This window comes from Colletes latitarsis, chromosome 11 (genome assembly GCF_051014445.1).
Source record: "Colletes latitarsis isolate SP2378_abdomen chromosome 11, iyColLati1, whole genome shotgun sequence".
NCBI classification, from domain to species: domain Eukaryota; kingdom Metazoa; phylum Arthropoda; class Insecta; order Hymenoptera; family Colletidae; genus Colletes; species Colletes latitarsis.
The window spans coordinates 10,703,370-10,720,801 of NC_135144.1; the positions used below are offsets into that span (position 1 = coordinate 10,703,370).

Consider the following 17,432-nt stretch of genomic DNA (forward strand, 5'->3'; position numbering starts at 1 on the left):
TATTGTTATTCAAGATAAAAAAGTCTCTGTCATTTAATTTGTAAATTTATTATTATTCAATACAAGAAAGTTTCTTTCATTTTATTCGTTTTATTATTCGAATATATTGGAAACTATAACACGTAAAACAAGTTTGATTCTAATTATTTTTCGAATACCCTGTATAGATCCTTGATGGAACACGATAATAAGAAAGTGTCTATTATTTTATTTGTAAATTTATTATTATTCAAGACAAAAAAGTCTCTGTCATTTAATTCGTAAATTTATTATTATTCAATACAAGAAAGTTTCTTTCATTTTATTCGTTTTATTATTCGAATATATTGGAAACTATAACACGTAAAACAAGTTTGATTCTAATTATTTTTCGAATACCCTGTATAGATCCTTGATGGAACAAGATAATAAGAAAGTGTCTATTATTTTATTCGTAAATTTATTATTATTCAAGACAAAAAAGTCTCTGTCATTTAATACGTAAATTTATTATTATTCAATACAAGAAAGTTTCTTTCATTTTATTCGTTTTATTATTCGAATATATTGGAAACTATAACACGTAAAACAAGTTTGATTCTAATTATTTTTCGAATACCCTGTATAGATCCTTGATAGAACAAGATAATAAGAAAGTGTCTATTATTTTATTCGTAAATTTATTATTATTCCAGACAAAAAAGTCTCTGTCATCTTATTCGTTTTATTATTATTCAAAACAAAAACGCCTCTATCATTTTATTCGTAAATTTATAATTATTTAAGACAAGCAAGTTCCTGTCATTTTATTCGTAAATTTATTATTATTCGACTATCTTGGAAACTGTAACACGTACCACAAGTTTGATTCTAATTTTTTTTCAATACCCTGTACAGATCCTTGGTGGAACACGATAATAAGAAAGTATCTATTATTTTATTTGTGAATTTATTGTTATTCAAGATAAAAAAGTCTCTGTCATTTTTTCGTTTTATTATTATTCAAGACAAGAAAGTTTCTGTCATTTTATTCGTTTTATTATTCGAATATCCTGGGAACTGTAACACTTAGTGTAAGTTTGGTTCCAATTTTTTTGAATACTCTGTACAATCGCGTTTATTGTAGATACAATCGATTCGTCAAATTTAATTTAAATCGACACGAACTGTGTTTAACGGTTTTTTTACGTGCGTGAGTGTGTTTCTACCTTTCCCAGGTGCGTGAAGGAGTCATCAGGAGTGCAGTAACCGGTGCTACCATGCACGTTGCAGTTGCACGGCAAGCAAGGCTCGGGTGCATCGGGGGTGAGACCGTTCGGCCTGTAATATCCATCTTGACACTTCTCGCAATTAATTCCATCCGTGTGCTCCTGCAACAAACCGTTTCAAACGATCAATTGCCATCTACGATTACGCTTCGAAAATGCACTACGATTACTTTCTCGTATATAAACTTGAAATATTAATTCTAACGCTATTTGTACCACGATTTCATTTCGACCAAAAATGTGTACATTTGACACGTTTGCGTGTGTGGAGATAATTGTTAATGAAAATCGTGTTATGAAGTGTGTAATTGTTCGCGCGTTTTATTTTTCTAAAGTCGTCACAGCTCGACGCTCGAACAGGTGGTAATTTTTAAAATATCGACCACGCTACTCGAACTCGCTTAATTCGATGAAACCGTCGTTTATTCCATCGAATAAATTGACAAACAAATAAATGCTCAAATAATATTACAAGGTGTAGCTTGGGAGTGAAAATTTCAGAAAAATGTTTATAAATACGCAATGGAATGTTCGATATCCCATCTCGAACAGTGAAGTTAATCGTTTCGTGTCTCTTGTCTAGTGAAGAAATTGTTCTTTCGGTGATAATTCGTTTCGTTAAATCGGTGATGGGTTAATTGATTTCTTTTTTTTTTTTTTGAGAAATTCGGGCTTACTGTGCAATTAATGCAGACACCGCCGCCGCGAAATTTCCCACGAATGTCCATGGACATTCTTCCATCGGCCACTTCCTGATCATATCTGCATGAGGTTGCATGTCCATTGCAGTTGCATTTCTCACAGTGAAAGCCCTTCGCAGCTGTGCCAGGTTTCCACGGAATCTGATTGTACATGGGACAGCATTTTTCGCATCTTTCGCCGCACGTGTGGCGCTCGCATTCGCATTCTTGATGCTGAGAAACAATACGACTTTCTTAATGGAACCTTATTAATCATTTCCGTGCAACCGTCACGTAAATATTCCACCTCGTCGTCGAGTCAATGAATTCTACAGGGTGTTCAGCCACCGCAGGGAAAACTATTAATGGGGGATTCTGGAGGCCAAAATAAGACGAAAATCAAGAATACTAATTTGTTGGTGGAGGCTTCGTTAAAAAGTCATTAACGTTTAAAGTTTCGACCGTACTTAATTTTTTTCTTGAAACTGCGTAAGATTTTGGGGTTATGTCTATTGACCAAAAATGACTGTAATTGACCCCCGCAACCGAAAACAATTTTTCCAAAACGATTTGAAATTTTTCAATTTTGTCGAAAAATTTCACACCTTCTCGAATTTTTTTCTAGGACATGAGTAGGATTTCGGGGATATGACTCTTTACCAAAAATGATTGTAATTGACCCCTGCAATCGAAAATAATTTTTCTAGAACGATTTGAAACTTTTTAATTTCGCCGAAAAATTTAGGCACCTACCCCCTGTCGATTTTCCTTAAAAACTCGTTTTCTAGTTCTAGTAATTTTGTTTGACACCCTATAGAAAAATTGTCCAATACTTTTTTGTAGGTACCCATGAACTCTAGTTCAACAAAAAGTTTCATTGAAATATATTCACAATTGTAGGAGTTATGGCTGTTTGAAAATGGCACCATTTTTATGGAGTTTTTCTCATTTTGCGGTGTCAAGGACCAACTTTTCGAATATTTTTGCGATTTGTACATATTCTCCACTCAAATACGCGTAGTTTGCTTTTTTAAACGTTAAAATCGTCCAATCCGTTCAGGAGTTATGACATTTTAAAGATTCGCATGAAATTTCAGGGAACCATTTCTGGTCTTAGATTAGATTTTCGGTAAGGAATTTTTTTCTCGAAAGTGCGTAGGATTTCGGGGATATGACTCTTCACCAAAAAAGATTGTAATTGACGCCTGCAACCGAAAATAATTTTTCCAAGTCGATTTGAAATTTTTTTTTTCCGTCAAAAAATTCCGTCGAAAGCACCTGTCGATTTCTCTTAAAAATTCGTTTTTCATTTATAATAATTCTGTTTGACGCCCTACAGAAAAGTTGTCTATTACTTTCTTGTAGGTACCCATGAGCTCTACTTCAGAAAAAAGTTTCATTGAAATATATTCACTATTGTAGGAGTCATGGCTGTTTGAAAATTGCACCATTTTTGGGAGGTTTTTCTCATTTTGCGGTGTCAAGCCCCAACTTTTCGAATATTTTTGCGATTTGTACATATTTTCCACTAAAATACGCGTAGTTTGCTTTTTTAAACGTTAAAATCGTCCAATCCGTTCAGAAGTTATGACATTTTAAAGATTCGCATGAAATTTCTGGAAGACATTTTTGGTCTGAAATTATATTTTCGGTAAGGAATTTTTTTCTCGACAATGGTTAGGATTTAGAGGGTATGTCTATTGACTAAAAATTATTATAATTGGTCCCTGCAATCAAAAATAATTTTTTTAGAACGATTTAAAATTTTTTAATTTTGTTGAAAAATTTCACACCTTCTCGAATTTTTTTCTAGAAAGTGGGTAGGATTTCAGGGGTATATCTATTTACCAAAAATGATTGTAATTGACCCCCGTAACCAAAAGTAATTTTTTCAGACCGATTTGAAATTTTAGAATTTAATTATTAATAACCTTTTAATGAAGCCTCCATCAACAAATTGGTATTCTTGATTTTCGTCTTATTTTGGCCTGTAGAATCCCCGATTAAAATTTTTCCCAGGGGTGGCCAATCACCCTGCATATTCCGTAACGTCACTGATCGATTCGTGCCCCCCCCCCCCCTACTGCACGATTGGTTTCAAACAAATCGATCAAAAAAGTAGACGATCGATATCAATCTTCGAGATCGAAACGTTTCGATTTTATCGACTACGAAACTAACGCAGAGAGAATTTTTAAAACGCCTGATTTTATTATATTGTTTCGATCTCCAAGATTCGACTATGAAGTAAACCTTGTTTTTATTTTATTTATATTTATTCGATAAACGGGAAGCTCCACTGGTGTACAAAGTAATTTTGACACGAATTAGGTAAACAACGCGAGGTCGAAATGTTAAAAAAATTTAAATATACAGTTTTCGAGTGATGCAATTTAAATAAATAAAATTAATCTTAAACAAATAAAAGGAAACTGTTGTATTTACTCTTTGAAACCGAGAATTTTGTATTTAAAATTTTCTTAAATCGATACTTTAAATTCAAAAGAATGCAAATAGAGTGCTAATGAAAAGTAATTTTAACATGAATTAGGTAAACAACGCCGGATCGAAATGTTAAAAAAGTTTAAATATACCATTTTTGATTGATGCAATTTAAATAAATGAAATTAACCTTAAGCAAATAAAAAGAAAACTTGTATTTACTCTTTGAAACCGAGAATTTTGTATTTAAAATTTTCTCAAACTCTAAATTTTAAAAATTACAAATGGAATGGTAACAAACAAAAATGATAGATTTTTGAAAACAAAATTTTTTAAAAGTAACGGATAGAGAGAAGGATATTACACTTTTGGTCTCGAATACTTTTTCCGTGACTATTGGATCAATTAACCCCGCAAGGTTTATAAATCGCATAAGCAACGTGCACCGAAGATGCTTCTTTATGTTTCGCGATAGACATTATCTGGCTGCACTGTACGCGTGCAATCGCCCCCTTGTGACATTTTGAAATTTATAGGAACGTTAAGATAACCGGTGTCGTTATCGAGGACATTAATTCGCATGGAGCTCAATTGGCCTGCGAATTTTATGCGATCGAGTGTAATGGATCAAAGATGGATTCCCGCGAACGCGGTGGGCGCTGACGTTTCATAGATTAAACCGTGAAATTGTTGTTTAGTGCACGGCCAAGTCCAAGGCAAATGGAATCGCTCGTATAGAGGTTAAATAGAATCTTATTTCAATTAAAGAAGTATCTAGTATGTTTTGGAAATATTTGTAAATATTCGACACTAGAACTATTGATGACTATGGTGTATTTGTTTGAACCAAAGAAATTAAAAAGATAGATACTTGAATAAATATACAGGGTGTTCGGCCAACCCTAGGAAAAATTTTAATGGGAGATTGTAGAGGCCAAAATAAGACGAAAATCAAGAATATCAATTTGTTGATGGAGGCTTCGTTAAAAAGTTATTAACATTTAAAGTTCCGACGGTTCTGAATTTTTTTCTCGAAAATGCGCAAGATTTCGGGGATATGTCTATTCACCAAAAACTATTGTAATTGACCCCCACAACTGAAAATAATTTTTCCAAAACGATTTCAAATTTTTTTTTTCCGTCGAAAAATTTCACTTTCTCAATTTTTTTTCTAGAAAGTGGGTAGGATTTCGGGGGTATGTCTATTCACCAAAAATGATTGTAATTGAACCTCGTAACCGAAAATAATTTTTTTAGAACGATTTTGAAATTATTTTTTTTCGTTGAAAAATTTAGGCACCTAATTAGATTTTCGGTAAGGAATTTTTGTCTCGAAAATGCGTACGATTTTGGGGGTATGTGTAATGACCAAACATGATTGTAATTGACCCTCGTATCCAAATATAATTTTTCCAGAACGATTTAAAATTTTTTAATTTTGTCGAAAAATTTGTCCATCTACTCGAATTTTTTTCTCAGAAGTGGGTAGGAATTCGAGGGTGTGTCTATTCACCAAAAATGATTGTAATTGACTCCCGCAACCGAAAATAATTTTTCCAGAACGATTTGAAATTTTTGAATTTAATTGTTAATAACTTTTTAACAAAGTCTCAGTCAAGAAATTTATATTCTTGATTTTCGTCTTATTTTGGCTTCTAGAATCTCCCATTAAAATTTTTCTCTTGTAGAAAACTACGATTTTTTAAAAATCCAGTCGAGTAAATTTTTTACAACTCTTATTAGAAATTAGGAATCATTTCGATCACTTCGGTAATTTTAGTGTTGAACAGCAATAATTTACTATAATTTGAAATAGAAAGTGATTTTTGCATAATTATGGTGTGAAATATTCCAGTTTGTAGGAATATCTATCTACCATTGCAAAAATAATGAAAAACGTGTGATCGTGAATTTCGAATATACTATTTGCTTGTTAAGATCGTAGGTTATAAAACACTTTCTGAAAATTCCACAAGAATGGATTTTTCAAAAACTTATTCGACGCGTCCGATAATTGATTACTAGTTTGTTCGTTAAGTGCAACTTTAATCGTCGAACATAGCGTTGGAGGAAGACTATCGAAAAGAGAGCCTGGCTATCTGTTGCAGCGCGAACGACTTGCATGCGGTTGCATGCATGCACATAGGATAACCATTATCATGCCAATAAATAATATCGAGCACTCTGGTGTAGAGCCTGTGATTCACTAGACCAGTGTTTCTCAAACTTCCCTTAAACAAATAATCATTGACGAATCCTCCACGTAGAAAAATTACCAAACTCCCTTATTACTACCTCCTCGGTGTGCATCAAAATTGCATTACAAAATAAAAATGCGTTCATATTTTAAAATTTTAAAAACGATTTATTTAACAGTATTTAATAACAATTCTATCGAACAATGTCACGAAATTCTTACTATTTGGCTTACAAATAAAACTGTCTGTACTCCTTCAATTGTTATTCGTAGTTAACCTCTCAGGCAGGACTGAATTTTGCGCGGGACAATGGCTGTTCTCTACGCGAGTACATTGGAATGACACTGACACTGGCATATCAAAAACAGAGACTGTATATTCTGTCTTTATATTGTTAACACTGTTATAAAACGTTTTGAAGGCAAAAATAGCGTGCAACAAAACGTATGAAAGCGATCACTTAATTGAAACAGTGAGCGAGCTGGCTACTAAAGTGAGCCACTAGCTTGACCCACTATAGTGGCGCGTCCTCATTGGAATGATAGTGATTCTGACATATTAAAAACAAAGACTGTATATTCTGTCTGTATATTGTTAACACTGTTATAAAACGTTTTGAAGGCAAAAATAGCGTGCAACAAAACGTATGAAAGCGATCACTTAATTGAAACAGTGAGCGAACTGGCCACTAGAGCGAGCCACTAGCTTGATCCACTATAGTGGCGCGTCCACATTGGAATGATAGTGATTCTGACATATTAAAAACAAAGACTGTATATTCTGTCTGTATATTGTTAACACTGTTATAAAACGTTTTGAAGGCAAAAATAGCGTGCAACAAAACGTATGAAAGCGATCACTTAATTGAAACAGTGAGCGAACTGGCCAGTAGAGCGAGCCACTAGCTTGACCCACTATAGTGGCGCGTCCTCATTGGAATGATAGTGACACTGACATATCAAAAACAAAGACTGTATACTCTGTCTGTATATTGTTAACACTGTTATAAAACGTTTTGAAGGCAAAAATAGCGTGCAACAAAACGTATGAAAGCGATCACTTAATTGAAACAGTGAGCGAACTGGCCAGTAGAGTGAGCCACTAGCTTGACCCACTATAGTGGCGCGTCCTCATTGGAATGATAGTGACACTGACATATCAAAAACAAAGACTGTATATTCTGTCTGTATATCGTTAACACTGTTATAAAACGTTTTGAAGGCAAAAATAATGTGAAACAAAACATATGAAAGCGATCATTTAATTCAAACAGTGAGCGAACTGGCCACTAGAGTGAGCTACTATCTTGACCCACTATACTGGCGCGTCGTTCAAAAAAATGACATCCGCCAAAGTCACTATAGTGGCGCATCGTGCCTAAGAGGTTAAGGAGATCTATACAAAAAATTTACTATACATGAAATTTACTATTACTCGATGAATAAACGAATAAACGAAGAAAATTTCAGTCGTGCCAAGCTTCTGAGCTTTCCAGCCTCTTGACGGACGTTTTTAATTAGCATAAAATGCTTCGAGCGTTCTATCATGTACGTATGTTTAAATGTTTGTTTTTAGAGCTTGCAAAGACTCTGTTAATTTCAGTTTGAGAGACACTGCGCTAGACGACGTATGTACAGTTCCTCTTTTATGTGACGCAACATAAAGCCACAATGAAGCCACACGCGTTGCTTTAAACTCGTGTTTTCTATCTTTAAATTTATCGGGCATGCTTCTCCATTTATGTTTTGACAGAAATTCCAGGCATTTCTTCCGCGATATACATTACCAGCAAAGTTTGCACCCCTCTATTCCATTTTCTATCCATTATGCAAGTTTCGAATTTACTACCATCCCCAAGAAGACCCTTTCAAATTGCTTATCTTTAATTACGAACTAGAATTTCAGTAACTGGAATGATTCTGTTATTAATAAATTAAATACACAATATCTTACGTATCGATGAGTGCTCGTTAATTTTTTAGATAACAATTTCAATTGTAAAATGTGTAAAATTTAATTGATTTCCAGTTCCTACACGAATATAAAATGAATACAATAATTTTAATCGATCGAAGGAGAAATGGTCGTAATATTTCAGTAAAATATTAACGATTTCCTGTGTGTAATAATAGTACAACTAGAGTTACGAGTCCATAAATGATAAGACACACGGAGTCGTGTTTGCATTGTAGCTCGGAGATATCCTGCAGTCACAGATGGGAACAGCCAATCGTAACACACACTTTTTACGATATATAACGAGCCTATTGTACTTTCATGAATGACTACTGTCATTCATAAGAATAGGCGCATCGCGAGAACAATTAATAAGTACATCTTTATTATCGGATGATTTAGTGACACCGATGTATCAGCGAGTTAATTAATGCTCTCGTTCGTCTACGCAACCATCAATAATTAGACACCTGATTGGTGCATTGTTTTACGGAACAAACACGATCAATTTTGTGCTCGACGAAGATCTCATTATGTAAAAGAAACGTTCAAAATTAGAAATATAATATTATAGTTTGTAACATCTGATTAAAACGCGATTGTAAATAAATTGTAAAACAATAAGTACACTATTGCAACGCTCAACGTTTTGATATATATTTTGGAGTGCTAATTGGGGATTCAAGAAAAGAAAAATTAACTTTTTTGATAGTATTTAATAATATATTAATTTTTTTCATTAAACTGCGTTGAAAGTAAAAGATGTATTATTGTTTTATTACTGGGAAAGCTTTATTTTCGAATTTTATTTACATAATATTTTCGAAACGCAGAATTGGAGGCGCAATTTTGCTTCCAGAATTGTTCACAAAAATTTCAGAGACAGTGTTTCCGATATAAAATATAGCAAGCTTGCAAACGTTATGATCGAAGATGACAGATCGATTGAGACGTAACTGGAAATATTTGAAATGCTCCGTCGATGGCTCTGTATTCAGCAATGCGATCGCAATTCGGTCTACGTGCCAATCCTCGAGATGCATCGCGCACCAGACCCGCCCAAAAACTAATTCAATTTACCACGGTGTGCATCGCCAAAAGTCGATTCTAATCGATCTGGTATAAAATCAACGATCCGTAAAAACGCTCAATCGCCACTCGATCGCGACCCGGATTAATTTTTTAGACGATCCAGGGGCCTCGTTATTCGCTGTTCGAAATCAAAGGCGATCGTTCGTCGCTCGAAAACATTAAAACAAGTAGAAATTGCGTTTAGGTCGATCAAAACACGATCAGAAGAACGTTTATTCAAATTCAAGTTGACCAAACATTACATTTGGGACTATTTTATCTTTCTGACAAAAATTATAATTTGTAATATATCTGAAATTAATTAAATTTACTTCAATAGCCAGATGCATGTTTGGAAAAATAAGGTTCATTATAGAATTGATTTAAAAATATTTGAAATACGATTGAAGATTCACGACTGTTTCTACGGTCGCGAGATCCTTGAACTAAAATTCAAACATTTCTTTTGGGACTATTTTATCTTTCTAAAAAATATTATAATTTGTAATATATTTGAAATTTATTAAATTTACCTCAATAGACAGATGCATGTTTGGAAAAATAAGGTTCATTATAGAATTGATTTAAAAATATTTGAAATACGATTGAAGGTTCGCGACTGTTTCTACGGTCGCGAGATCCTTGAACTAAAATTCTATTCGAGCGATCGACTTGATAATATCTCGAGTTCAACGAGCATTCATCACCTGGAAACAGGCGACTCGCGAACAAGAGGGAAAACTATGAGAATATCAACGGGTCCTTTGACGCGAACACCGACCAATAATTTTGCAATTTTTACCGCGTCTCAAAGGCTATCGCGAAGCTGATTAATGCTCGACGGGGAAACGTTTCGCAACAATTAACGAGAGTACAAGTTCTCCTCATCCTGAGAGGCCACCGATTGTTCGGCTGTCATGAAAACTCGACTTCGCGAATGTCCATTCGAGGATGCTAATAGTGTGCAGGGATCCTTATTTCAGCGATTGCGCGATCCTTCGCGGGAAATCTCATCCGCGAAAAAAATAACATCTCCGACATTGTCTTCTCTGAACTACGCAATCGTGGTTTGAGGCTTACGATTAAGGAGAAATCATTTTCCATGGCAGAAGACTACCTGCAATGGCTTCTATTATTGCAAAAAAATACAGAAAATTTGTTCTGATTAAATGATTCATATTTTATATACACAGGGTCTCGTAATATTACGACTTAAAATAACTCATGAATTTTACGAAAATTATTTCGAATAACAGTTGCATCGTTTATAGAGGTACGTGTAATACTTTTTTTTAATCAAACTTTCAGTTTTTCAAATAAAATGATTTCTCTTCGAATTTGAATGAAGTATTAAATTTTAAAGAAGAAGGTATTATATTAAACAAAGTTTAAAATATTATCTAAAACAAATAATAACACAGAAAATTGTAAACTTTTATAATTGCAAGGCTGTAAACAAAATTCGTTAATATTATTTTTGTTTTCCCCCTTTAAATTTGGATTGTTGCATTCAGAGTTAATTTTTTATCGATGCTACCAAATTGGGACAAGTTTCTTTTCTTCTCTTCTTCCATTTGGCACAGAGATCCTCGACCTTTCGTGGAAGATCTAACATGGGCCATGGGAGAAAAAACTAATGACATTCGAAAATCTCGACTGACTTTAATGTTATGTACGCTAGTTTCTGCGCCGAGGAGGGGAGAGTTCGGCTTTCTAACGTCAGCTTCGAAGCAAAAGGCAATCCTGCCATTAGCAGCGATGGCGGACAAAGGTCTGACAAGTTTATGGCACTTCGGACGGATTTATTCCCTGGTCCTCGGAGGCTGCCCCCTCGAATCGGAGATATTCGCGAAATCTAACTTTAGAGCTCGACGATTCGTTTTATACATTTTTCGCTTCCGTTGCGCGACGTGTTTAATTAGTTGTTTCGATTATCGAGTTCTTCTTTTAAATTTCAACCTTTCGATCGACGAGAGTCTCTGTGTTGTTTCGAAACGATAAAACAGCGAATTATCAATATATCATTTTTATGAAAAAGACACGTTCCTTTATGAAACGTGAATATTTCAAAATTTATTATACTGACTTCGAATTATAATCTTTGCGTTCAGAAGAGATAAGTAATGATAACGCTGCATGTAATTATAAATTGCACGGACGTTATCAACCATTTGATCTGGCTAGAGCAAGTTGCTAATGACCATTAGTAATTGATACGATTGTAAATATAGAACGGGGAGAAAAATTCCGCGGAAAAGTAGACAGTACTAAATAGGTAAGGTTTCAGATTAATTGCTGTTGCAAGACCCAACCCTAACGGGATACTGTACTGTTTCTACGAGACGTGAAATTATGGCACCACTCCTAACTAATAACGCGTACGTAAGAATCCTGCAGCTCGCGATCTGTTAAAGGTTTCCTAATCTGGACTTCCAACTATGGATGGGCAAAATTCTTATACGAATAAAATTTCCGTATTAGAAATATTTCGAAACAAAAATTTTAACCGTTCGATGGAATAAATTGATGTACATTGGTCTAATTCGATATTTATTGTTCAGGGGGAAACAAAATTTTAAAGTATCAAAAATGCAGTTTTAATCGAAAGAAATTTTGGGTGACGAGAGATTACAAATTTCAAATTTTTATAATTTAGCTTTTTTGGTATATTGTTCGGATTATTTGTCACGAAAATTGTTGTACGTCAGCTTTATTAGATATTTATTATTCAGGAGGGAAAAAAATGGTGATTAAATTATCCAAATTGCAGTTTTAATCGAAAGAAATTTTGGGTGACGAGATATTACAAATTTCAAATTTTTATAATTTTGCTTTTTTGTTATATTGTTTGGATTATTTGTCATGAAAATTGCTATACGTTAGCCTTATTAGATACCTATTATTCAGGCGGGGAACAAAATTACGATTAAATTATGAAAATTGCAGTTTAAATCGAAAGAAATTTTGGGTGACGAGATAATAAACATTTCAAATCTTAAAATTTGGTGTTTGTTCGAATTATTTGTTAGGAAAATTGCTATACGTTGGTCTGATTGGATATTTACAATTCAGGGGGAAACAAAATGTTAAAGTATCAAAATTGCAGTTTTAATCTAAATAAATTTTGGGTGACGAAAGATTAATAATTTCAAATTTTTATAATTTAACGTTCTTTACTATACTGTTCGGATTATTTGTTAGGAAAATTGGTATACATTAGCTTTATTAGATATCTATTATTCAGGGGGAAATAAAATGGCGATTAAATTATCCAAATTGCAGTTTTAATCGAAAGAAATTTTGAGTAACGAGATAATAAAAATTTCAAATCTTAAAATTTGGTGTTTGATCGAATTATTTGTTAGGAAAACTGCTATACGTTGGTCTAATTGGATATTTACAATTCCGGGGGAAACAAAATGTAGGTCAAAGTATTCAAATAGCAGCATGAATAAAAAGAAATTTCGAGAGATTAAAAATTTCAAATTTTTGTAATTTAGTGTTCTTTACTATACTGTTCGGATTATTTGTCACGAAAATTACTATACGTCAGCTTTATTAGATACCTATTATTCAAGGGGGAACAAAATGGCGATTAAAGTATCAAAATTGCAATTTTAATCGAATGAAATTTTGGATGACGTGAGATTAAAAATTTCAAATCCTAAAATTTGTTGTTTTTTCGCTATACTGCTCGGATTATTTCTTAAGAAAATTGCTATACGTTAGCTTTAATAGATACCTATTATTCAGGGGGGAACAAAATGGCGATTAAAGTATCAAAATTGCAATTTTAATCGAATGAAATTTTGGATGACGTGAGATTAAAAATTTCAAATTTTAAAATTTGTTGTTTTTTCGCTATACTGTTCGAATTATTTGTTAGGAAAATTGCTATACGTTAGCTTTAATAGATACTTATTATTCAGGAGGGAACAAAATGGCGATCAAACTATCCAAATTGCAGTTTTAATCGAAAGAAATTTCGGATGTCGTGAGATTAAAAATTTCATATTTTTATAATTCAGCGTTTTTTGCTATACTATACGGATTATTTGTCACGAAAATTGCTACACGTTAGTCAGATTGGATATCTTTATTATTTAGAAAGAAACAAAATATCGGTCAAAGTATCCAAATTGCAGCTTGACTAGAAAGAAATTTCGAACGATGGGAGATTAAAAACTTTAAATTTTTATAATTTAGCATTACAAATTTCAAATTTAAGAATTTTATGTTTTCTGCTATACTATTTGGATTATTAATTACGAAAGTTGAAGGAATCGTTCCACTTACCCCGTGTTGAACGCTGTAGCGACACCGAGCCGCGTGTCCGGAACACAAACACCTTCCACCGATATTAATTTCTTTTATCGAGTAGAAGGCTCGTTTTTTATCCACGATCGCCTCTCCGCTCCGTCGAAGACCCTGAAGCCGTAGTCGTACGTATTTAGCCTTAGTGAATTCTTGAAGGGTCGTGCTGTGATTCAGGGCACCAGGTCTGCCGTTCACCAGGTGAGTATGGATCTACAAAGGAAAATCGTTGTACGAGCCTGCCGTTTCATAAACACAAATGTCACAGGATCGCGTTGTCGAAGCGTCCAGTTTCTCTTTAGAAAATCGAAAGGAGAACGTTCGAACCGAAGCTGCCTTAAAAAATTCTTTTCCACGCTTCTAGATCTAGATCTTTTTTGGTATTTTTTGTAAATTTATACAATTCCTGCAATATTTTTGGACGATACTGTTTAACAAAAGTAAAGTCTCTTGAAATATTAGCTCTAATCCAAAATCTTCGTGTATATGATTTTTTTAATTGAAAAAAAATTCGTCGATATAAATATAATATATCTGCATTGCTGTTAATTCTATTCTAAATAAAAATAATCACATGGTAAGTGATATTGTAGGTTTCAGGTTTATTATACTTGACAAGCTCCGATGTTGTACGCTTATCAACGTAAATTACAGCACGAGTGATTAGCGCGTGAGCAACGAGCAGCGAGAAATCGAAACGCTTGGTTACGGTAGTAAATTCTGAAGAACGCTGACAATGGGTCCGAAGGAGTAAATCATTCGCGAATGGCGTTGTGCGTTAAGAAAACGAGTCCTATAAATGGGTATAAGCGGCTCCTAATACGGAAAAATTACACGGCTTTCGGAATGCACGAACCTACACTTTTCTACACTTGATTCTTTTTATCAAACGTTCACCTTTTCACGCTTATTTTACTCGCGGAGGCGCCAGACATCGTTCTATTAAAACTCGCAACATTAAGTCGCGATTTAAATTATAACATACGATCATTAAGTATATAATATACGGGTTTGAACTATTATTCAAGTCTGAGGAACCGGTATAATTAATTTTTCTAATAAATCACAATTTCTCGAACCTTTGTTATACAGAATATTCGGCTATCTCTGGGAAAAATTTTAATGGGAGATTCTAGAGGCCAAAATAAGACGAAAATCAAGAATACTAATTTGTTGATGGAGATTTCGTTAAAAAGTTATTAACGTTTAAAGTTCCGCTCGTACTGAATTTTTTTCTAGAAAGTGGATAGGATTTCGGGGGTAGGTCTATTCATCAAACATTATTGTAATTGACCCCCGTAACAGAAAATAATTTTTCCAGAACGATTTTAAATTTTTTTTTTTCCGTCGAAAAATTTAGGCACCTACCCCCTGTCGATTTTCCTTAAAAACTCGTTTTTTTTGTTTTAGTAATTTTGTTTGACACCCTATAGAAAAGTTGTCTAATACTTTTTTGTAGGTACCCATGAGCTCTACTTCAGAAAAAAGTTTCATTGAAATATATTCACTATCGTAGGAGTTATGGCTGTTTGAAAATTTGATCATTTTTTGGGGGGTTTTCTCATTTTGCGGTGTCAAGGACCAACTTTTCGAATATTTTTGCGATTTGTACATATTCTCCACTAAAATACGAGTAGTTTGCTTTTTTAAACGTTAAAATCGTCCAATCCGTTCAGGAGTTCTGACATTTTAAAGATTCGCATCAGGGAACCATTTCTGGTCTCAAATTAGATTTTCGGTAAGGAATTTTTTTCTTGAAAGTGCGTAGGATTTCGGGGGTATGTGTAATGACCAAAAATGATTGTAATTGACCCCCGCAACCGAAAATAATTTTTTTAGAATGATTTGAAAAATTTTTTTCTCACCGAAAAGTTTCAGTACCTAACTGATTTTTTTTCTCGAAAGTGGGTAGGATTTTAGGGATATGTCTATTCACCAAAAATGCTTATAATTGACCCCTGCAACCAAAAATAATTTTTCCAGAACGATTTGAAATTTTTGAATTTAATTGTTAATAACTTTTTAACGAAGCCTCCATCAACAAATTGGTATTCTTAATTTTCGTCTTATTTTGGTCTCTAGAATCCCCCATTAAAATTTTTCCCAGGGGTGGCTGAACACCCTGTATATATTTCCAAATAAAAAATTGCAAAATGTTGGATCCTCGACTGACAGAATAATTTTCTGATTTCATTGTGGTACCAAAATGGAATCGATACCAAAACCGATCGTAGAACTGTGGCATAAAGAGATTACAATAATAGTTTTAAACAATTTTCAAATAAAAATTTCAAAATGTCGAAACTTCGACTGACAGAATAATTTTCTGATCCCATTGTGGTACCAAAAACCGATATCAAATCGATGATAGAACCGCAATACAAACCGATTTTAAATAATAGTATATAAATAGACAGCGAATCTTTATGAAAATTCGTATTTTTATTAATAGAACTGATGATCAATTATATGCATAACGTATTGAAATTATGAAATTTCCTCAATGAAGCCAAGCCTAATTTCTAATTTTATATTACATTAAGTTTTAATTGAAATTTTTCTTCTTTGCTTCAAACTTTCATAGCCAATTTAAAAAATATTATTGGTAATTGAATTATCAGAATTGAAGAAATTGGAGCTTTATAAGTGGTTGTCTCAACCTTTAAATACAATAATTCGTATCTTAACTATAATAATTCTCTTTGGGAATTGAAATTTCCCATAAATGCATGAACATTTGCACTCTGGTTGCAAACAATTTCCGTTGTTCCTAGGTATTTCAACCGTAATCGATGTTACGAGAGTTTTGAAATCCCTTTTGGGCTGGTTCTCGAACTCTGAACACCGATTCCTCTGGTTGGCCGTCGATTCCCCGTTCCTCGGGTACCGATTTTTTCCCCCCTCGAGTTCTACCCGCGTACAGAAGCGTAAAGCTGGCAAAACCCCCCCTAGAGGTGCGTACGTGATAGCACCATATAAGGTCAGCCTGAGCCATACATGGCCGGAATGTAGGGATCGCCGTTTTTGTATCATCGATTCCTTCTCCCTTTTCCGCTACATCCACGACCGATATCTCCGTCCTTCTCCTTTTCTCATCCACCTTCCAGTTTGTACAAAACCGATCTCGGGTGCACGGCTATAAGCTCTAATTATCTGCCGGTCTTCCGAGAAATCCGCTAATTTCCCCCCACCGTGAGCTCTTGACTCACTTTCGCGGACAGTTTATGGTCTTGCGACAATGAATTTCGACCGGATCTTGCGTAGACGTTGCACGAACCTAACTCTAGATCGACGCTTCGCGACGCCAGCTAGGGTCATCGCCTACGAAATTAGTATCATCGATACGTTGCCTTTGCGTTCTTGCAAAAGTACCATATCGATTGTTGTTGGTGACTAAATTTGCTTGAACTCTGCTTTCTATAAATTTTGTTATAATATTGATTGTAATATTCATTGAAATAATTTTACTTGGAAGCCAAGATACGAGGGTTTTGAAAATATAATTTAAGGCAAAAGGAATTATC

At 34.0% G+C, this 17,432-nt stretch overlaps 1 protein-coding gene across 1 annotated transcript in view; it reads right to left on the bottom strand.

Annotated features, from left to right (window-relative positions):
- LOC143348260 (laminin subunit alpha-1-like) overlaps positions 1–17,432 on the bottom strand; it is a 218,853-nt gene that overhangs the window by 171,656 nt on the left and 29,765 nt on the right. Inside the window, exons 4-6 of the mRNA XM_076778275.1 lie at positions 13,891–14,121; positions 1,925–2,161; positions 1,188–1,349 (exon numbers count right to left, since the gene is read on the bottom strand). Of these exons, the coding sequence (XP_076634390.1) occupies positions 1,188–1,349; positions 1,925–2,161; positions 13,891–14,121 (630 nt within the window). The remainder of the gene's footprint in view (positions 1–1,187; positions 1,350–1,924; positions 2,162–13,890; positions 14,122–17,432) is intronic.